We start from the raw sequence: 23,518 nt of genomic DNA on the forward strand, positions 1-23,518 counted from the left end.
CCTTCCCTGGGTCTTCCCCTTTGCGTGGGCGGCGGGGAAGACCCAGGGAAGGTTCCTTCGGCCGCCCAGCAGCTGATCTGCTCGGCAGCGCGGCAGCAGCGAGGAGCCGAATCGGGCTTTCCCCTTTGCGTGGGCGGCGGGGAAACCCCGATCTTCGTCTGCTCGCTGCTGCTGCGATGCCGAGCAGATCAGCTGCTGGGCGGCCGCAGCAGCAGCGAGCAGACAAAGATTGGGTTTCCCACGCAAACTCCACCATCTGCGCATGCGCGGCCATGGAAAAAGGGCGCGCATGCGCAGATGGTGTTTTTACTTCCGCAACCCTACATCGCGAAAAATCGATTATCGCGAGGGGTCTTGGAACGGAACCCTCGCGATAATCGAGGGATCACTATTCCATAAATGCTGTTTCTTTAATGATGCAGGATTGAGTATGATCATGCAACCTGTGCTTCTAAACATTAAGCAGTGTTTTATTGACATGATAAACTTTCTTTTCTTCCCCGTTTACATGGAATTATTATTTTGATTAAAATGTGGTTTCATAGAAATAAGGTTCATTACTGGCTTAAATGTGTTTTCATGTAAAATTGAGTTTCATGTGATAAGAATGAACTACAGTGAATATCAGAATTCAATGAACTGTCTCACTTCCATTTTAAATTAAATTGCAAATGAATTGCTTTATTTTCATTAATCAGAGGCAACATTAACCACAGTTTGGGATTTCAGCATAATGATATTTTATGTTAAAAATGGAATTGAAATGGATATTTCAATTTATTGTAACGTATCAATAAAGAAGGCATAGAGGGGAGTAGATGATTCCAGGCTTACTGTTGCTTACTTTCATCATGCTAACTAATAGTTTAGTCATAAACTTTGTGATATCAGAAGTAACTACTGAAGCTAAAATTAAATGTCATTTGTAGTCATTTGTATATGGAGAATGAATAAAGCTTTTATATAAAAAGTGATAGATGAAAAATAAGGATTTATCCATACTTTGCTCCAATTCGTTTATAAAGATTTAGGATGCAAGTTGAATATAATTAGTTGAAGTTCAATTCTATGAATGAAGGTGAGAGAGTCTTCAGTTAACTAATACCAGAATCAATAGCCTTAATTATAATCACATCAGAAATAGTCTAGCATTCAAATAATTGATCACACATAATGATTTGAAGCCCTTCCAGAAAAGTCTGAAAACATTTTTACCGTCCCCCACTCTCATGTCCAGTGATATTATTAGACAGCTGCTATGGTACATCCAATAAATGATTTGGAACTCAGATACTTATGTATTTTTTATGTGGACAATTACTTTTTAAATATCTATTTTCTTTAATTATATGTGTGACAAGTCTGTATTGTTTCTTTTCAGATTCAAAAAAAAGCAACCAATCTAGCATCTTCCGTTGCATCATCACAATCACAGGACAATTTGAGACAACCACAGTCAACAAATATTTTAGGTAATCTAGTTTATTAGATTTTAATTTCTTTCTAATCTCTCATGAATGAATTACTTCATTATAATGTGATCTTGCATATTACAGTGTTCCCTCGATTTTCGCGGGTTCAAATTTCGCGAAAAGTCTATACCATGGTTTTCAAAAATATTAATTAAAAAATACTTGGGTTTTTTCCTCTATACCACGGTTTTTCCCGCCCGATGATGTCATATGTCATTGCCAAACTTGTTTGCCTTTAATAAATATTTTTTGAAATAAACTTTAATAAATAAACACGGTGAGTAATAATCTAAATGGTTGCTAAGGGAATGGGAAATTGCAATTTAGGGGTTTAAAGTGTTAAGGGAAGGCTTGTGATACTGTTCATAGCCAAAAATAGTGTACTGTATTTACTTCTGCATCTCTACTTCGTGGAAATTCGACTTTTGCGGGCGGTCTCGGAACACATTCCCTGCAAAAATCGAGGGAACACTGTAGTTGAAAAGTTTGGATTGTAAGTAGATGTTAGTATATATACTATTGATATAAATTAAATTATAACTATATATATAATTTATATTTAATTATAAATTAAAATCTAAAAATGTATTTGTCAAGTTTCTTGGGCTAGTAACAGTGATTCAGTAACTTTATAAACATATGGCAATGTTTTATAAAATACCAGCTATTTGATCATATATCTGTGAACACAGTGTTAGAACTTGCCACTATTAAGTATATAAAGAATTTGATTTAGAACTGAGCAACCTCACAGAGCACCAAGGACCCCGCATTTCAACCCTGAGCTCCAAATATTCTCCTTTATTGGTAAAACATTTCAAGTGAAAGTCAATTCCTTTGTTAGGGATTCATGTCCAGAAATGAATGATGTACTTTGTTCTCGGAATGGACCATCTCAAATTGGTTGTTCTGCACATGGAATTATTTTATTTTTATTATTTTATATATTATTTTATTATTTTATATTTGATTTGATTTGATTTATAAGCCGCCCAACTCCAAAATGGACTCTGGGCAGCGTACATAATAAAAACAAGTACAGTAACACCTCGTCTTACGAACCTAATTGGTTCCAGGGGGAGGTTCGTAAGACGAAAAGTTTGTAAGACGAAACATTGTTTCCCATAGGAAACAATGTAAAGTCAATTAATCCATGCAACAACAACAAAAAAAACCGCAAAAAAACGCCGCCGCCCGGCTGTCACCTTTTGAAACAGCTGGGGGTGCTTCCCAGCGTCCTCCTGAACCCGAACGCCAAACCCAAACTTCCGGTTTGGCATTTGGGAGGCCGCCGAGAAGCCCCCCGGCTGTTTTAAAAGGTGACAGCCGGGCGGCGGGGCTTCCCAGCGGCTTCTGGGTTCGGCGTTCGGGAGGCCGCTGGGAAGCCCCGCTGCCCGGCTGTCACCTTTAAAACAGCCGGGGGGCTTCTCGACGGCCTCCCGAACGCCGAACCCGGAAGTTCGGGTTTGGCGTACGGGTTCAGGAGGACGCTGGGAAGCCCCCCAGCTGTTTCAAAAAGCGACAGCCGGGCGGCGGGGCTTCTCGGCGGCGGCGGGTTCGTAAGAAGAAAAAAGTTTGTAAAATGCAAAAATTTTCTGAACCCCGGGTTCGTATCTCGGGTTGTTCGTAAGACGAGGGGTTCATATCATGAGGTACCACTGTATAACAATAAAACCTCAATCATTAAAAACCTTCATTATATCTAGATCAGAGAAGCGTGTTATAGTTCAACGGCCCAATGCCAAAGCCATGTTTTTAAAGCCTTTCTGAATATTTTGCCCATTCCTTATTATAAGCTCTCCAAGACAATTGTAACCTGCTCCAAGTTTTGAAGGAAAAGAGATTCATATTGCAACCTTTGAAGCATAAATCTATGGCCCCATTTATTCAATGAATTGCTTGCTTCTTATTGCATATACAGTGATACCTCGTCTTACGAACCCCTCGTCAAATTTGCGATGCTGCGATTTCGTTGAGGCTTCCCTCACTGGGAAACCCCACCTCCGGACTTCCATTGCCAGCTGAAGCGCCTGTTTTCGCGCTCGTGGGATTCCCCTGCTGGGATTCCCCTGCAGCATCGCAAAATCTGGAGGTTGGGTTTCCCATGGAGGGGAGCCTCAGGTAAATCCCACCAGCGTGAAAACGGGCACTTCGGCTGGCAAAAGGGGTGAATTTTGGGCTTGCACGCATTAATCTCTTTTCCATTGATTCCTATGGGAAACATTGTTTCGTCTTATGAACTTTTCACCTTACGAACCTTATCCTGGAACCAATTAAGTTCGTAAGACAAGGTATCACTGTATATGTAAATTATTGTGGAAAGATATACTATAAATTTTGTATGGATAAATACAATGAAATATGGGATGGCATACAAAATATGATAGCTATATAAGTGAATTATAAATGAACACACACATTCTATATAATAGGTCTTTTTATATATAATTATATATAATAGATCCACATTAAATAACTATATATAGAATTATAACTACCGGTATTATACTAGTAGTCTTTGACTTACAACCGAGTCTGGAATTTAGGTCATAGATCATTGTGTCATTAAATGAAATACCTACAGGCTGCCTGCTCAATGACCACAATCCTAGCTGTCTGTCAGGTACAAAGTATCAGAATCATGTTTAGTAGTTCACAATATTTATTGCTCAAGTCTATTCACAAGAATCTACTAATGGTCAGTACTAAAAAAGTGCTGGATAAGAATTAACAGAATTTTGGGGAAGGTGCTGGATTTGAATTGCTTGTGGCAAAGTAACAACTCCAGATTAACTCCACACCCACACATTCTGCTCCTGTTCTGCCTCTTCTTCTATAGACTCCTATTGCTAGACAGCGAGGCATTCTAGCCTACAGCAGATTTCTTGGAGGGATAGGGCAAGAGAGGCCAATCTTCTCGAGAATGGTGGGAGGATAGAGAAGGCAATAACTTACAACCAAAATTCTGGACTTAAGTTATAGTTGTAAATCAAGAATTTATATTTTATAGAACCATTTCCTCATCCCTTTGATGAATTGCCAAGCCAGAAGGTTTGGGAACCATTGGTGTGGAATAGTTACATAAAAATACTTCTAGTGACTATGCAGTGATGTATATTTAGGTGGAAGATTCAGATATGTTTGCTTTGTGTAATGTCAAGAATCTTCACAATGAGTATATTTACAGGACAAGATGCTGGAGCCAAAATCACACAACAACCTATAGGAACAGTGTTACCACACCAGGAAAAAACAGCAGGACCATCGCTTACTCAAACAAATGTGCAGGTAGGAGGAAAAGATCACCTCTATTTCTTCTGTAAATAATTTCCCACTTTGCCACTGAAAATAATTTTGAGAAGGTAGAGCTGTGAAGAAATCTGTAATAGTACATTTGTAAATCTCTTATCGATATATCTCAATCCTTTAAAATATTATATGAAGCTAAACAATACCATAATACATAATATATCATCCTGTCTATTTCAAACAACTTACCATTTATTTATCAACAGAACTTACTTTGTGCTTTGTGTTTATAAAAAAATGAAAGAGGTTGTTCATTGGCATAATCTTGCTTAAAGGAATAATAAAATATTGTAACATGGAACACTACATTAACATATTTGCTCTCATTTGCTTGAATTCAAATAGGGAAATTTGTGAGGAAATCTATGATAGTGTATTTGAAAGTCTCTTTAGAGAAATTGTATGAAACTAAACAATACTTTAGGTATTTGGTGGCACTTGCCATTATAAATTTAAAATACTTTAGTAATCCTTGGATCACACTATAAAAAGTAAATCCTGATTTTATGCTTGATTATACAGGTATATCCTGTTGATAATGGGGGATTATTTTTGAAAAAAAATCAAAGGCAAGTGTGTCTAAATTGTAATTGTTATGTTCAATAACATATAAGCCATTTTATTTATTTTCATATGTGACACACAAAAAGTTCAAATTCATATTAATGCAGTTTACAGAAAGTAGTTCAGCAGATTTCTTACAACATTTTTAAATGTACATAACAGCATCTTTCGATAAAAGATTTTCCTAATGTAACAAATGTATTTTGGACCTAGGTGGATGGTCACATAGTAGGACAAAAGAGACCTGCTGCTAAACAATTAACCAAAGGAGCCTTGTAAGTTATTTCTTTTCAATATACATTTTAGCTTTTTAGCTTTTAAAATTTTTTGCAGTTCATAAATTTTGCAAAATTGTTCCAGATGTCATTGTTCTTTCCACTAGCATTCTACAGCAATTACAGAAGGACCAGGCACAGGCTGTAACTCCTGACAAAAGTCAGTTCAGATCTCTAAGGGATGCAGTTCAGAGACTTCTTTCATATCATGTGTGCCAGGGATCACCACCAACTGAAGAGGATTTAAGGAAAGGTATTTTCTCTATCTACTATTTTGAAAAAAGATATACGCATGTAGTGGGTGCACCTACAAGTTATATGTTATACATATAATGGAAAATAGAAGAAAATGTTTATTATAAATATTTTAGGGTTTAAAAACTACTATCTAAATATATTTTAATGCTTTTTCAGTGGATAATGAATTTGAATCTGCAGCAACACACCTTCTGAAAAGAACACAGTCAATGCTAAATAAATACAGATGTCTTTTAATGGAAGATGCAATGGTAAGACAAATGAAAAAAAATATGTTTTTCAGGCCAAACAACCATAGCTGCAACATTAACCATGTGATTAATACTGGCATGTAAATATAATAGGTCAAGAGAAACAAAGTTGATTAATTTCTAATATATAAGGTCAAGAGAAACAAAGTTGATTAATTTCTAATATATAAGATAGATTTAAAGTGTCTTTCATTTATAAGTAGAATGGGGACCTAGTTTTTAATTGAGGTTACGACAAAGGTGTGAAATTCTTAGCTGTAGAACATAGTCCTCATTTGCTATAGTCACCCGTGTCGAACTACTGTAGTCCTTGACCTAAAGCCATTTGTTCAGAACCGTTTAAAGTTACAGTGGTGTTGAATGAATGATGATTATGACTAATGGAGTTCCAGCAGACTCAGCACTCCTGCAGTCATGCTATTGCAATCAGGAAATGTAGCAACCAGTTCAATCTATATAAACCAGTTGCAAAGTCATTCAATCACATGATTCCCACTTTCAACCTTCCTTGGTGGCTTCCCTGGAAAGTCAGTGGGAGTAGTCTGGCAGGGAGGTCTCTCCCATCCGTGCATTGTCCCCAGCCCCTCTGAACTCTTTCCACATTGGCTGCTTGCACCCTTTCCAACTTGTATTGCGCTCTCACACATCCTCTTTGACCATTGCCACATTTCCTTGCTCCCTCCTTTGGTTGTAGGTCAGTTGTTAAGTGGATCACTACTTCATTTTGTGGCCAATTTTATGATGGTTGTAAAGCAAATCACCATGATGGTTAAAGAACTCATGTGATTGCTAAGTGAACCGCTGTTAAGAAAATCCATTTTCATGGGAACTGACTGGGACACTGCAGCTGATTGTAAATGCAAGCCAGTTGCCAAGTGTTTGAAAGGCAATCCTGTGACCATTGGAGGACCATTGAGTGCAGCAATCATTGGGACTGTTATGCTATTTATTTGTTAGATTTATTTGCTACTCTAGGCAACTTACAACAATAAAAAGGAAGAAATGAAAAGAATGAACAGAGCTAAAGTAAGATAATAGAACAATAAAATAAACAAAGAGACCATAATGAGAAGTACAGCCCTATGATTAAAAAACAAAAGATGGATGGTTAGCAGGGAACGAGGGGGAGGAGGATGGGGAGTTTGCCATCAATCCATTCAGCAGGACCAGGGCTTTAGGCTCTTGTGGAAGGATAGGAAGGTGGGGAAAGATCTTACCTTAGAGGACAAGCACTGCAGCAGAGAAGGCCCTTCTGGATCCCAACATACAATGTTCTATTTTAATGTATTGTATTCTTTTGTACTGTGGTTTGATATGATAATATAGTTCCCATATAATTTCAACAATTGGCTAGAAAACAGGAGCATAACATTTTTTTCTAGCTGATTTTGTTTGTTTGTTTTCTTTTCCAGAGGATAAATCCTTCAGCAGAAATGGTAATGATTGACAGGATGTTTAACCAGGAAGAAAGACAATCTCTATCCCGGGATAAACGTCTTGCAATAGTTGATCCTGGTAAGAAGTTCTCCTAGATATGAGATTTCTTTTGTTTATTTCATTGCTTTTTCATTTTGTTTTTCTTGCCAATTGAATGCAACATAGCGTCACTATAATTCTTGATGGATAAGACCCATAATGCATCCTTATCCATGCTAATATAAGAAAATAATAGTGTAATGCAGTATATTATCGTGCTATTATCGTCTAGAGAAGCAGTGGAGGAAAAGTAAATCTGAATCTGGTCGAACACTTGTAAGAGCTCATATTAAAACTTACAAAGTGGCGCTCAAGGCGGCAAGATGCGCGTATCATGCTGCCTTGATTGCATCAGCGGAATCTCGCCTGGCCGCCCTGTTTAGGGTAACCCGCTCCCTTCTTAATCAGAGGGGAGTTAGGGAGTTCTTGCAAGGTAGTGCCGAGGATTTTAACAAATTTTTCGCTGATAAAATCGCTCAGATTCGGACGGACCTTGATTCCAAACCTTTGTTATTTTTATAAATAACACAAGACAGCGAACATTTATTTATTTATTTATTACTTAGATTTGTATGCCGCCCCCCTCCTATTTTCCCCACAACAACCACCCTGTAAAGTGAGTTGAACTGAGAGTCACCAATTGGCTTCCATGGCTAAAATAGGACTAGAAGTCATAGTCTCTGGCTTACAGTCTGGTACCTTAACTACTAGACGAAACAGATTTTGTAGTTCTTCCCACTTTGACTTCTCTTTAAATGATATTCTGTTAAAACACTTTTCATTATGATTCACACTGAACCCTGAATTAATCAGAATTCCAATTAATATACAATCTGAAACCTAAAACCATATTAATAATAATAATAATTTATTGGATTTGTATGCCGCCCCTCTCCGCAGACTCGAGTAGTTTACGAAAGACAGGGAGGATGGGGGCAGTTCTAATCTCCGGGGGGAGTTGGTTCCAGAGGGCCGGGGCCGCCACAGAGAAGGCTCTTCCCATAATAATAATTTACTGTATGTTTTAATTTAGCAGATCACTTATTTTTTACATCTTGGTTGTGGCTTAATGTAAATGGGGCTTACCAAAGTATTTATGTCCTACAGATCCAGGATAAAAAAAAAATTAAGAAGTTGATCCCAAAATTCCACTTTGGGCAAAATATTGGTATTCCAGGTTTGAAAACATTGAAGAATATTTCTTATGTCTTGCTGGTGTACAACCATGTAATATTAAAATACCTTTCTTCCAATTTTCAGATGGTTTTCTGACAGACTTTTGTTGCTCATCCACACAATTTGACAAGAGTGCTGATGACGCACAGCTTCATGAAAGTGATCATCAAACTAGCAAATCTTTAACTTTTCCAAACCAGACTGCTAATACCCAAATGAGAGACAAGTCAAGCACAGCAGAGTCTTTAATGTGCAACAAACTTCATGTAGTGCCTAACAATATTGTGAGTTCACCACAAGAAAACATTTCTGTTAAAAAAGCAGATCTTGCAAAAGCTTTAACATTTGAGAAATGCTCTTCTGAAAGCTGCTCTCCTGAAAGCCAACATACGGCTCCTTCTGAACAAAAAAATGCTCTTAAAGGTCTTGACAAGTTGAACGAAAGTTCTTTAGCTTCTAAAGATCATTCATCTAAAATCTTATCAAATGCAGATCGTGGTACGCATAATAAAATCTGTTGGAATACAGTTGATTCTCATTCAGAAACTGCATATAATCATTCCCTCCAAGATAAAACTCCTCGAAGTTCTCCAAAGAATGTGGATTTGCCACTAGACAACTGGAAAGTCTCTGTAAAACCCCAAAAGGATTTGCTTGTCAATAAGAGTTTAGAAACTACATTCAAAAATATATTGGAACTGAAAAAAACTGAAAGGCAACCACAAAGTGAGGCAGCTGCTACTGGCTCTCTAGAGTTAGAGTATCCTAACTGTTCACATATTGCTTCGCAGGAAAACTGCCTGGAGAAGTTTATTCCAGACCACAGTGAAAGCATTGTAGAAACTGACTCTCTTTTAGAAGCTGCTGTAAATAGTATCTTAGAGTGTTAATAGTTACAATACTGTGGACAAATCTCCCTTAGAAACAAATGTGAAAGATACCACAAGTACAGCCTGACATGTACTTTCTAAAGTAGGTTCTGTTCTTTGAGAGCAATACTCATTGTGGTTACAGTAAGGTATCCAGTAATGTAAAACCTTAAGAGAAAGCTGTTTGGTAAGGCCTATTCATTGGCTGTGATTGAATGTAATTCTCAACCATGTTCTTTACCATTTCAAGAATGATTCTCAGCCTTTCCCTTCCCTCTCTCCTTCCAACTCAACAGCATTGGTAAGATCAGAAGCTTTTGTTTCTATTTTAGACTATAGTTTAATGTGTCGCCTGAGGTAACCTATAATTAATAACTAAATCAGATTCATGAACTATGATATAAAATTGTTGGTTTCCCAATAGCTACAATTAGGGTTGTGTAATCCAGAGTTGGCAACATGACAAAACTGGTTAATAAAATATAGAACAGAAAATTCCCAACATCTTTATCATGATCTGTGGCTAAGTTACACTCTAACCACCTGATTGTATAAACAGTTTTAATGTTGCAATGTTTAATGAAACATTGATTTACTAAATCCTACATAATGTAGTATACTGGTATTGACAATCACAGTCTACTAAGAGGTGTATTAAATACCGTCAATAATTTACACTTAATAAGAAAAATGTTCTCTATATCTCCTGTCAAGATTTAAATCTCTGGTTAAAAATTCTAGTTTACCTCTTTGCAGAAATGTCTTCGTCAGGTTTACAAGAGATAGAGAAATAATTGTAAACTGAGAAATTATAAACAGAGTTTACAAAGCTTTATACTTTAAGTGCTGTTCAGCTGCTCCATAAGCAGAAACCAATATAATTCAGAGGAATGACATTGTAGATTTTAAGTTACAATATGGTTTGGAACAATAAACGTAATGTTTAGGAAAGCTAGTAGATGGGAAATTTTAAAAAGGGTGTAAAGTAGTCATGCACATACCATGCACATATACACAAAAAAAAACATTTTTGATTGACATTGATTCTACAGCAAAGGTTTTTGTATTTTATAATTAGATATAATCAACTAAATATTTCTGAAATGATATAATGTTTTTCTAAACCAAGTATGACAAGCATTTTTGCTTAAAAATTGTGTTGTTATAGTAGATGTTTATAGTTTAAGGAGTACTAGCCTTAATCTGAACAAATTAAAAACAGTGTTATTTTGGTTGTTTCTGTTTCTAATTGTTCAGAATGTTAATCCATTTGCAGCCGTGGTCATATTACCAAAACACATACAAACCAAAGTTAAATTTCTATACATTAACAATATTACATGTAAAAGCATGTATCTCATATTCTAGAGCCAAAGGAACCTTATACATAGTTTGCATTTGGCTGGTGATCATATTGATAATGTAAATTTCTTTATTATTTAAATCTACAAATTTCTCCTTTTAGGTTGCCAGGCTTAAAGAAAAAAGTTGACAAGATTCCTTTAATGCTGTTTCATACAATTATGCCTGTTCAAAAGGACAGAGAACTCTGATTTACAAGACACTCTTTGTCTACAGCTTCTCTTCAGAGAAATATTTAAAATTTATTGAGGACTCTGATCCTGATCTGGTGTGGATCTTTCTCTTTCATTCAGCTGTAAAGTCCTATGTAATTTTGCTAGATAGCAATGACGAACTTGTCAGCCAGATTGCTAGAATTATTTAGAAAGAGTCATATTTTCCTTTATTTATTCCAAATAATGTAATGAAAAACTATGTTCTGTTCTGAACAGAACACACTGCCATCCTTGTATTGTGACCACATTGCCATGGATTAATAAAGTATCATTTAATTCAGCAAAAGGGTAACAACTGTTAATGTGCAATCCACATGTAATAGGAATAGAGTTTAATTATATTGCCTCTTAAAAAAACGAATGTGATTTTAAAGTCACAGGCTTATGATTTTGTACACTTCATGGCAACCATAATTTAAATAACCATAATTTTCACCTTTTTGGGGGGAGGATGGCTTTAATTATTTGTTTCTTTTAAGTAATATAAAGAGAGTAGAAGGTGCTTTTCCCTCAAGGTTTTGTGAAGGAAACATAATTGAACTGTAACCATAATGAGGTAATTTGGAAAGCAGGGTGTATTACTGCACCAGTCACATAAATTAGTTTAACTAGTATCTGATTGGAAATGTAAAACAAAAATATTCACATTTGTACAACTTTTTACTTTGGTTTTACCTGCTAGTGTAAAGTTCCCATTGTATGTACAGAATATTCTGAACCTAAATACCAAAATAAAGTGTATATGTTTTTGAATCTTAGGTGAGAGTTTAATTTTAGATAACGTCTTAGCCAAGACATCTGAAATGCACTTCATCAATGTGGATTAAATCATACCTATATTTATCCCAGGATTTTGTGCTGGGAATCCACTGGAGGAAGTTCAGCTGAATTAACCTGGGATAGCTAATGTATTTTATTTATTAAACTGAACTTGGTTTTAGAGTTCTGAATATTTTAAATGGTAATGCAGTAAAAATATTTTTGTTCATTGTAAAGAAACAAAGTGTGAATTTGTTATGCAGCCCATGGTCCTGAATCCAGTGAAGGCCATTTATTTGTGCTTACCTGCTTTGTAGATTTGGTCTCTTGACTACCTGATGTCTTTCCACATTGTCTAAAGTTAAAACATTTTTAGCTGGCAACTATAAAAAAATCTGATTCAACAAGATCAGCATAACTGATCTGTTAGATTTGGGAGGCCTTACAGACTGACTTTACTGAAAGAGGATGTGTCACTTTTTGTCAATGTAATATGAACTTCATTTGCTTAAAAACTTTCATTTGTATAGTATGTCTCACTTGAAATTGCTTTGTATACATTTTGTAAAAATATTTATAAAATGTTTTGTAAAAAATATAACAAATTGCAGTTTATTTTGTTATGTTGGATAAATACTGTTAAAATACACATATTGGTAAAAATATATTGTTAACCCATGAATAGGAAATGTTTAGCTGGATACTACAAATTGAAACAACCATTGCAATACAGCCAAAGATTTGGGAAAAATCATTATCTGTGATTGTCTTGATTTAACCAAGATAAGTAATTAGGCTTTGAAGGGGTTTCTTTTTTATTTTATGTAGTCTATTTAAAAATATTTTTGTTACATTTATGTTCAGCCTTTTTTCCAAGATTGCACCAAAGGCAACTGCACAGGATTTTGAAATGGTATCCTGTGTAGGCATTGGTGAGACCAAGCAAGAACTGCTTTAGTATGAAGATTCTATTAGGTAATTTTTTATAAAAAGCTGTCTTCTTTATATGTCAAATGTGAACATGGGGAACCATTGCTGGGAAGCTGTAGGCCAGTGATGGCGAACCTATGATACGCATGCCACAGGTGACATGCAGAGCCATATCCGAGAGCATGCAACATGTTGCTCTATGTCAGTTCCAGCACTCATCAGGGTGTCCAGGAAACCTGGAAAACAGGGAAATTGAAATTATCAGGGAAATCGGCGGTTCGGGAAATATCGGAATTTATATATATGAATTCGTGAAAAAAACAATAAATCGGGGGGGGGGGGGGGGGAGAAACAAACTATTAAACTGTTTAAAAGTCAGGGGAAAATCATGTAAAAATACCCGGATCGCACTGCCTGGCAGAGTCAAGCAAAAATGAGCATAACTGTGGCAACAACTTGCTTCCTCAGCTACCAACATTTCTCCATGGTTTAGCCATTTGGTATGATGTCATCTATGACCACGCCTTAACTACTGTAGATTGCAAGTTACAGGGAAATGTCAGGGAAATATCAGGGAATTTAAAAATGCTTTCCCGCTGGACACCCTGACTTATGCATGCTCTGGTCAATTGATTTTCAGCCTTTTTTTTTTACCATTTTCACTCTTCCCAGGCTTTAGGAAAGCCTCCTGAACCTGGGGATGGTGAAAAATGGGCCAGTGGGCCAACCGGAATTTAACTTGTGTGCATCACCCCTAGCCTCTTTTTCGCTGTCAGAGGTCTCCAGGACCTTCTTTAGCTTTGGATAATTGTAATCAGGCCTCACAAACCTTGGCCCATTTGTCCTGCAGGCTTTCCTGAAGGCTTCTGCGGCCGATAACCGATTGATCCGGAACTCTGTTGTTTAGAGAGGCCTTCAGGAAAGGATTTAAGGAAGGCCTCTGTACAGGGGAGGGGGGTTTGTGCATGTATGGGGGGGGGCAGCGTGGAGGTTGTGCACGTGCAAGGGGGAGGACATTGCATTATGGGTGTGGGCACACACGCATGCTATTGTGCTCGCGCACACCCTTTGAGCACCCAAATCAAAAAAGGTTTGCCATCACTGCTCTATGCCAATATGCGAATGCTAAATTAACCGATTATATAATAGTCTGCTCTTCAATAATTTTAAGATTTGTATATTTTAGGCCAAGTATTTTATTATATAAAACTTAAGTTGTTTTCCACGTATCAATGCTAACTTATAGAATCATAAGTTGGAAAGGAACTTGGGAGGCCTTCTAGTTCAACCCCTTGCCCAGAGCATAAATGGTTGTCTAATTGTATCTTGAAAACCTCCAAAATTAACCTCAATAGCTGGGGTACATAAGGATTAATTGATGTATTGCATGAAAGCAAATTTTACATGTTAGGAAAAAAAATTGAGATTACCATTTTTTTTTTTTAAAGAAAATTGAAAATTGGTTACTTATTTTCACTTACCTGCTCTTACAGAGAGGCATTCCTCTATTCTCAGGTATAAAAAAGATATCAAAGAATGTGCTCTAGTATCAACATGGATCTTAAGTACCCACGCACACACCAAGCACACACGATTATGAGATGGAGATTAATGGATGAGTTTCTCCTGAAACTTCTCTTCAGAACTGTAGTTAAGGATCGGGGATTTCTTCAGAGCAATTTTAAATTGCACGAGGGGCTGCAAGATGGAGGAAGGGAAAGTAAAATTTCTATTGGAGGAAAATATGCTCCCTTGTGAATTGTTGGATGGAGCAGGATCAGAAAAGAGATCTCCCCCCCCCCTGAATATTTACTTAAATATTTACTTAAATACTTAGCTATGTTTACAGCCCTGAGTTGTAAGTGGGCTACAAATAAGTACAATGTCAAATAGTATTTCTTAACTACCATTCAGAACTTAAGCAAATTATTATACCTCTTATCTAAGTATTAAGAAATACTGTATTTATTTGATCAAGTGATTGAAATATATGGGTAGCAGGTATCTGATATGCTTTTAAGGTGTATGGAAATGCTAAATGGGTGAGCATGAATCAAGAAACATTTCAAATCCAAAACAAATCTTCACCTGGAAGTTCTGTATTGTTTCAGGTAGGCTATGATTCTGTAGAAACAAAACCAAAATAAAATTTGGAGGGATCACAGATTTTCAGGGTGAGAAGGGCAAAATACATTGGTTCCTCTGACTACTCTGCATATCCATTACTGCCATGTTCTCACTTGCTTCAAGTGCAGCGTGTAACGCCTGACATCACAACAGCGATTCAAGGAGCCAGTCCCTCCCTTTTAAATATTTCATTGCTCTCCAAGCACCATTTAATTATAGACACATCTCCACCCCAATATTATCTTTCTCCCCACCCCAAAATTCTTATTTCATATCCAAAATAAACAATTGAATAGTGTTTAAATAATACCAAAATATTTGAAATGCGTATTTCCGAGTCTTTGGAGAGGGACGGCATACAAATCTAATAAATATTATTAATAATAATAATAAAGTTTGGTTCTGGCTGTTGTGGCCGGCCAGCAGAGCTGGTAGCAGAGTTAGACAGTGATGAGGTTGGGGAGGAACATGGGCCAGCGTGGAGGCTGGGGAAGGCTTGGACGAGGGCTCTGCGTCAGAGGCAGAGAGGGGGCCAAGGCCATTGGGCAGTTATCAGCTGCCTCCAGAGCTAGACAGCAGTGGGGCAGAGGAAAAGCTGGAGACTCTTCCCAGAAGAAAAGAACAGCTAAGAAATCAGGGCTGACTTGGGAGTAAAGCCACAGGTGGAAGATGAATGACCCCTCCCATAGGAAATAAAAGAGGAGCCAAAGAGGAGTGGGCTTTTGCAGGAAGCAATTTATTCATTTAGTTGAATTCATGAAGATGAAGATCTGTTCCTCACTTCTTGCCAATTAATTGTTGTTATAGCGTGGGGGAACTCTCCAAGCCTGATAAAGGTCTTTAGTTGTGAAAGCTCATTAAAGACTGTTTGCCAGGACTTTGCTGGAGGGGAATTCCCTTTAACCTAAATAAAAGAGGTTTTATTGGGGTGAAGACAGTAATGGGTTGCAGCCAGTCCGGGCCACTCTATAGAGTGGTAGTAAAAATGAAGATGTCAAAAATCATGCATGGGATAGAAAAGGTGGATAGAGAAAAATTCTTTTCTCTATCATCCAATACTAGGACAAGGGGGCACTCCCTAAAGCTCATAGGTAAGAAAGTGAGGACAAATCAAGGGAAATATTTCTTCACCCAGAGGGTCGTTGGTTTATGGAATTCACTTCCAGAAGAGGTCGTGACAGCTGTCAGCCTTGATAGCTTCAAGGCAGGATTCGGTGGTTATCTGTGCTGGTTGAGGCAGACAGGATTCCCTTGAGTACCATTTGCTGGGAAGCCCCGCCGCCCAGCTGTCATCTTTTAAAACAGCCGGGGGGCTTCTCGGAGGCCTCCTGAATGCCGAACCCGGAAGTTCGGGTTTGGCGTTCGGGTTCAGGAGGCTGCTGGGAAGCCCCCCGGCTGTTTTAAAAGGTGACAGTCGGGCTGCGGGGCTTCCCAGCGGCCTCCCGAACCTGAACTTTTGCCGAACTTCCGGGTTCGGCGTTCAGGAGGCCACTGGGAAGCCCCGCCGCCTTTTAAAACAGCCAGGGGGCTTCTCGGCAGCCTCCTGAATGCCGAACCCGGAAGTTCGGGTTTGGCGTTTGGTTCAGGAGGCTGCTGGGAAGCCCCCCGGCTGTTTCAAAAAGTGACAGCCGGGCGGTGGGGCTTCTCAGCGGCGGCGACAGCAGGTTCGTAAGAAGAAAAAAGTTTGTAAGAAGAGGCAAAAATTTTCTGAACCCCGGGTTCGTATCTCGGGTTGTTCGTAAGACGAGGGGTTCGTATCATGAGGTACCACTGTATTTGAGATCTTCCTTCTCCTTTGCTCTCTTACTCTAATGTGCAGAACAAAAATTCAAATGAACCAACTTTGTTTCCTTTGGGAAGACTGTAAGGGGACGACAGAAGTTTGGGGACAATAGAAGTTTGTAGAAGCTTACAACCTTTCATTGCTACAAACCTTTGAACATTAGGATCTTTTATAAAGGTATAACCATGAAATAAGCAGAAATCAAGTGATTCTGTGCAATGAATTCCCCCATCACTCAATAAATCTTTCTGTTCTTAACTCTTTGCTGCCACCAGCTGGTTAATGATAGGCAGAACACAATAGTCAACATATTCAGGAAATAGTAAATCCAATTAGAAACTACTAATAGCCTGATCCATTATAAATCTGCCAAGGCAAAAATGCCCCCTAAAATGGGCTGGTTTTTTTTTTACAAAAATGAAGGTGTTTTTTCCTGCCCCCCAGCCCCCAGGAGCACTCTGTAGGCCTCCCAAACCCTCTGCGCACCCCATTTTTGTGAAAAATGAGCCAATTTTTTTGCAAGAAATGAGACTTGGGGGTGGGGCTTCAGGAGACCAAAAATGGCTGAATTCAGTGTATAAGATACACCAACATTTCCATCCTGTTTTGGGAGGGGGGCGGAAATGTGATCTGAAAAATATGCAATGTCCACCAGAGATGATAAAAAGTGCCTTTGGACTACTTACATTACTTATATTTCCAAGATACATTTGACAGACTCTTATTTATTAGGTGTTAAATACCAATGGTACATCATCTTGTAAAAATTATTTCTCCAATTGTAATTCAGTGTAAATTTCAGTCCTTTACATGTTCTCCCAATGATCAAGTATTATATCCAAAGTCTTTTACCTGTTTGATCATACAATCTTTAACAAGTCATTCTCTATATTCATGTTTATATTTATTTACTTATTTATTTATTTAGTTTATTTATTTATTTATTTATTCATTCATTCATTTATTCATTTATTTATTCATTTATTTATTCATTTGATTGATTGACTGATTGATTGATTTCTATGCCGCCCTTCTCCTGAGACTCAGGGTGGCTTACAACATGTTATCTTAACAATATCATGTTGCCACTAATACATGAATCCAATTCAAAATCAGGTTCCTTATCGATAATAACAGATTTTTTCTTGTTCCGTTTAAATCTTTCTGTCCACTGAGCACAGGCAAACCACTGGCAAATATGACCGTTCCTTGCCAATTCTTCTCTGATTCATTTAGGTTTTCATCAAAAAGATAAATATTAAAATAAAATATACCGTTAGTTCTGATAACAGATTTTCTGCTGACATGGGGGCTGAAAAGATTATAGTTTATGAATTTATTTGCAGATAAAAATGGAGTTATAAAGATTATTTGTATGTGCTGTGATGAAAGTTCACAGTTACTTTTTATAGATTTATCTTTATCTTTTTATCTTTATCATTTTCCTCCTCCTCCTCCTCCTCCTCCTCCTCCTCCTCCTCCCTTGCTTTCACATAGAAGTAAACATTAAACTATTGTAAATAAAATCTTCTTAATAAAAATTCTACATAAAAAAACTAAAAGGGAAGACAGAAGGTTTGGGATTTGGAGTGTTGAAGAAAAGACCTTTGTAGATTAATAGGCCTTTGTACACCTGAAGAGCTTTCTTTCACTCATCAACAGGAAAACATATGTTGTTTCAGTTGTGGGGTCTACTTACCTTTAGTACTGGTTCGGGAATGGGATCATGTGGGCATGTGCACGCACTTTGTGCATGCACAATGCTTCTGTGCATGCACAGAGTGGTTTTTGATGACATCTGGGCTGGTGGGCGTAGATTCCCCCCCGGCGCTGCTACTGGTTTGATGTACCGGGTCAAACCGGTAGCAACCTACCACTGTGTTACTTCTTTGTTACATTTCATGACAAAGAAATGAGTCCTATACTAATTGAAATCCTACATTAACCAAGGTACCTTGTATTGGAAAAAATTGCAAATAGTCTTTGCTTTTTCAATATAAAATGAATTATCCATCAGTTATCTGTCTGTCTGTCTGTCTGTCTGTCTGTCTGTCTGTCTGTCTGTCTGTCTGTCTGTCTGTCTATCATCTATCTATCTATCTATCTATCTATCTATCTATCTATCTATCTATCTATCTATCTATCTATCTATCTATCTATCTATCTATCTAACTATCTAATTAGATTTGTATGCAGCCCTTCTCCGAGGACTCATGCTATAGGTTTGAAAAGTTTCTATCTTTCCACTAGAGGGAGAAACTGATTTGTCTTTGAATAGGTCTGCAGATTACATACTCTTTTTAAATCAAATTGCTTTTTTTGAAGTTTTAGAAATAGAATTATATAATTAACTTTTAGTAGGTATTATTTTCAAAGATGTTAGTGGTTATTTCACAGGCAGGCATTTGATCCTGACCATCTCAAGGTTGACTCAGCCCTCCATCCTGCCGAGGTCGGTAAAATGAGGACCCAGATTGTTGGGGGCAATATGCTGATTCTACAAACTGCTTAGAGAGGGCTGTAAAGTACTGTGAAGTGGTATATAAGTCTGCTATAGCTATAGTGCTATAGCTAGTGCTTCTAGGAATCATTTTAAATAGGAGTTTAAAATAAATCTGTCAAAAATAAAATATGTCACACTGCAGTTTGTAGTTTGTGGGCGAACATGGTGAAAAGAAGATTTTAAAAGGAAGCTTTTAGAAAAAAGAAGAGGAATTTTAATTCATTCAAGAAAACACAGCCCTATAATAATTACATCCTATTCTCAATTCAGTTCTAAAAATGGAAGTTGTAGTTGCAGGAACTATATTTGGATAGTTTTCTGGATAATTTCATTAGTTTCAGGAGAACTTCAATCAACACAGTTAGAAATTAGATGAATAGACATGAAAGTGAACTGTGAAGGCTCAGTATGTCACAAATCTTGTTATGTGCGGCCCTACAGTGAAAGCCTTCCGCCGTCCCCCGGTGGGTCGCCCTCGGGGAAGGCACAGCATGCCTTGATAGTCACATCAGAATGAAGCAACAGAGAGAAAGTTTTTGGGAGGACGACGACCTTTAATGCATCAAAACTTCTCCTTTTTATAGTATATCACAGTTCTGACATGTGGTACAGAATAACCAATTCGCGAACGTCACATACATATAAAGCAAACTTCTCTTGTGGCGTTCCTATAGATAATTAACGGAAGTTACAAACTTTGCCCCTTTCCTGGATGCTTGCTCAGCCTGGACTTTGGTGCCTGCCTTTCCATAGAGGAAAAATAAATATCTTATCCAGCACATAATTTAGGCCTAGAATATCACTCTCCAGTAATATTTTATTTCCTAATTCCAGTGCTTATAAACCTATGATTACAACACTACAGACCATGTATGATTTCTTCCAGCCAATTTCTTATTTTATTTAAAAAATAATATTTTTTTTTACCAGAGATGATAATAGGTCCCTTGCTCTTCCTGACATTTCAACATTTTGGTGACATCGTCAGAAACATCTTTGTCAATTGTGCCCGAGGGAGGTGCCAGCGGTAGAACATTTTGTGTGTATATATATATATATATATATATATATATGTAGATTGTTCTGAGTTCGGGTTTTGCCCTGTGTAATGTTTTGCATGTCTATGCGACGTTTCGGCGAAATCACATTCACCATCTTCAGGCTGTAGTTCCAATCTCTGTGTTGTTTTAAATGGAATGTTTGCAACTGACATTTCTTCCTAGTATGTAGTGTGGGGGTGGAGATTTGCTATATATGTATGTATGTATGTATGTATGTATGTATGTTTGTTTGTTTGTTTGTTTATTTATTTATTATTTAGATTTGTATGCCGCCCCTCTCCGCAGACTTTTCCCATTGTACTAAATATTTATTTATTTATTTATTTATTTATTTATTTACTTACTTACTTACTTACTTACTTACTTACTTACTTATTTATTTATTTATTTATTAGATTTGTATGCCGCCCCTTTCCGTAGACTCGGGGCGGCTCACAACACAATAAAACAGTTCATGACAAATCTAATAATTTACAATTTAAAATGTAAAATAGTTTAAAAAACCCATTTTTAAGCAGACGTACCTACAGACATACCATACATAAATTATATAGGCCCGGGGGAGATCAATTCCCCCATGCCTGACGACACAGGTGGGTTTTGAGGAGTTTACGAAAGGCAAGGAGGGTAGGAGCAGTTCAAATCTCTGGGGGGAGTTGGTTCCAGAGAGTCAGGGCTGCCACAGAGAAGGCTCTTCCCCTGGGGCCCGCCAACCGACATTGTTTAGTTGACGGGACCCGGAGAAGGCCGACTCTGTGGGACCTAATCGGTCGCTGGGATTCGTGCAGCAGAAGGCGGTCTCGGAGATATTCTGGTCCGATGCCATGAAGGGCTTTATAGGGCATAACCAACACTTTGAATTGTGACCGGAAATTGATCGGCAACCAATGCAGACTGCAGAGTGTTGGTATAACATGGGCATACCTTGGGAAAGCCCATGACTGCTCTCGCAGCTGCGTTCTGCACGATCTGAAGTTTCCGAACACTTTTCAAAGGTAGCCCCATGTAGAGAGCGTTACAGTAGTCGAACTTCGAGGTGATATATTGCATATCCTAAATTTTGTGTCCATGCTACCATTGTTCCCTTAACCACTTCTTCCTCTAACTTGAATTGTAATTGTTAATTATATAATTTTGAAATTATTTTTTCTTCTGATCTGAATACAATTTTATCTAATCCCTGATAATTTTGGAATCCAAATTGCGTTGCATCTTTCTTTGCTTTTATTTAGAACATTGCAATTTTTAAAACATGACTATTGAAGATCAGGGGGCTTACCTGCTGACTGTATTTGCGGAGGGGGGCTGAGAACATGGTCACCACCATGACCACGTAGGAGGGGTCGATCTTGCACAAATGTGTGAGATCGTTCCCCAATATGCCTTGCAGCATTCTGCGCAGGCATTGGGATCACTTGGTGGACGGGGCAGCACGCGCTGAGGATAAAAAGCCACCCCGACAGAGCTTTGATCCCTTTCCTTTCGGGATCATCAGTGAAGCATCCGCTTACACTCCCTTTATTTTTCGGTGTGATAAAGGTCACCTGAAGGGCCAAGTGGGATTTTTTTGCGGCTTGGTCGCCTTGATGCCAGCCATTTTTTCACCTACTCCACACTGAAATTGGGGTGAAGGGACAGACAAGGGACGTTTTACTCATCATTTTTCGGTTATTGGCTTTTCATTGGTCACTGGGGAGGCAGGAAGGGGTGGAAATGGGTGCAAGTAGCAGTTGCCTGTTCTCCTTTAGGATATCTTTTGGAAGGTGATGGGCTGCCCCTTGCCAGAAGCTCTGGGAATGTCGGGTCTGAGTGATGGAGGGGGGATGCTCTGGGGCTCACCTACGTCAGGGCCTCTGAATGGGGAACTAAGGGTGAGCCTCCCCACATGTCATGTGGTATGGCGGAGAGCAAGGAAAAAGCCAAAGGAATCTTCTTTTGCTCAGCAAGGAGTTTTGCCCATAGCTGTTTAGAAAGGTTATGATAGGGATTCCGCCCCTTTTAGGTTTACCTCTGCAGGTCTAATGCAATTTAAATAACAATAAAGTGACCCATTTTTATTTATTTATTTAAATAATATTTTTATTGATTTTTAATATTTACATAATACTTTCTAATACTTTCTAATACTTTCAGGTAGGTTAACATCTATATATTTACATTGCATTGAAAACCCTGATTGAAATGAGTCCAGAAAATCAATTTCATCCAGGTGCATCTGGAACTGTAAGATCATCTTTTTCTTCAGTATTTTTACCCAGGAAAGGGTTAGGGTTAGAGTCTGTCTTATTATTATATTTTCTGGTCCAAGGGAAAACTTTTAAAAAGCTAAGGTTTTGATGACTTTCTTTTTTAACATTCAGGGACACATCCTTGAAAAATATATTGCCTTTCGCTCTTAGCCATGGGTCAGACTCAACCGTCTATCAATAAGAATTGGGCAAGCAAGAAACCTCATGTTTCCATACAAAATACCTCCATATGTCAGAAGATTCTACAATTCTGACAACTGATGACAGCCCAGCAATCATATGAGATTATACAACAATATCAATGTGTACCTGAAAATATGCTGATTATTATTATTATTATTATTTATTAGATTTGTATGCTGCCCCTCTCCTTAATTGATCGCCAAATTAAGGTGTGTTCAACAAGATTTGAAGGAAATACATCATATCACTGAAGGAAACTGGACTTGGCACTGAAGGAAACTGGACTTGTTTTAGTGATACATCTGGATTTGTTGTCTTATTTGGCATATTAATTAATTTTCTAGTTCTCTAACATGCTGTTCTTCATTATTTCCTCCTTGAACTAAAGTAACTCAAGTAAATAACTAACTACCGGTAACTAACTAACTAAATAATAATAATAATAATAATAATAATAATAATAATAAATAAATAAATAAATAATTTATTAGACTTGTATGCCACTCCTCTCCGAAGACATAAGAATATGAATAATTATGTTTATTGTTATTTTGCTGATTTAGTTGTAAAGATTGCTTATGTGGTGTTAGTTTCATTTTTCAATGAATAGTCTGCTCATGTTTATTTATCAAATGTAGTGACTGCCCATCTCAATCTTAAAGAGACTCTGGGCGATTTGGATATTTTAAGCCAGGA

The 23,518-nt window shown here is 37.7% G+C and overlaps 1 protein-coding gene across 4 annotated transcripts in view; it reads left to right on the forward strand.

Moving 5' to 3' along the window:
- BICRAL (BICRA like chromatin remodeling complex associated protein) overlaps positions 1–12,737 on the forward strand; it is a 29,212-nt gene extending 16,475 nt beyond the window's left edge. For all 4 annotated transcript variants that reach the window (XM_070734498.1, XM_070734500.1, XM_070734501.1 and 1 more), the window contains exons 6-12: positions 1,382–1,472; positions 4,660–4,760; positions 5,559–5,620; positions 5,728–5,873; positions 6,035–6,129; positions 7,542–7,644; positions 8,866–12,737. In XM_070734498.1, the coding sequence (XP_070590599.1) occupies positions 1,382–1,472; positions 4,660–4,760; positions 5,559–5,620; positions 5,728–5,873; positions 6,035–6,129; positions 7,542–7,644; positions 8,866–9,671 (1,404 nt within the window). In that variant the 3' untranslated portion in view covers positions 9,672–12,737. The remainder of the gene's footprint in view (positions 1–1,381; positions 1,473–4,659; positions 4,761–5,558; positions 5,621–5,727; positions 5,874–6,034; positions 6,130–7,541; positions 7,645–8,865) is intronic.
- Positions 12,738–23,518: the final 10,781 nt, after the last annotated feature.

This window comes from Erythrolamprus reginae, chromosome 1 (assembly GCF_031021105.1).
Source record: "Erythrolamprus reginae isolate rEryReg1 chromosome 1, rEryReg1.hap1, whole genome shotgun sequence".
Classification (NCBI taxonomy): domain Eukaryota; kingdom Metazoa; phylum Chordata; class Lepidosauria; order Squamata; family Dipsadidae; genus Erythrolamprus; species Erythrolamprus reginae.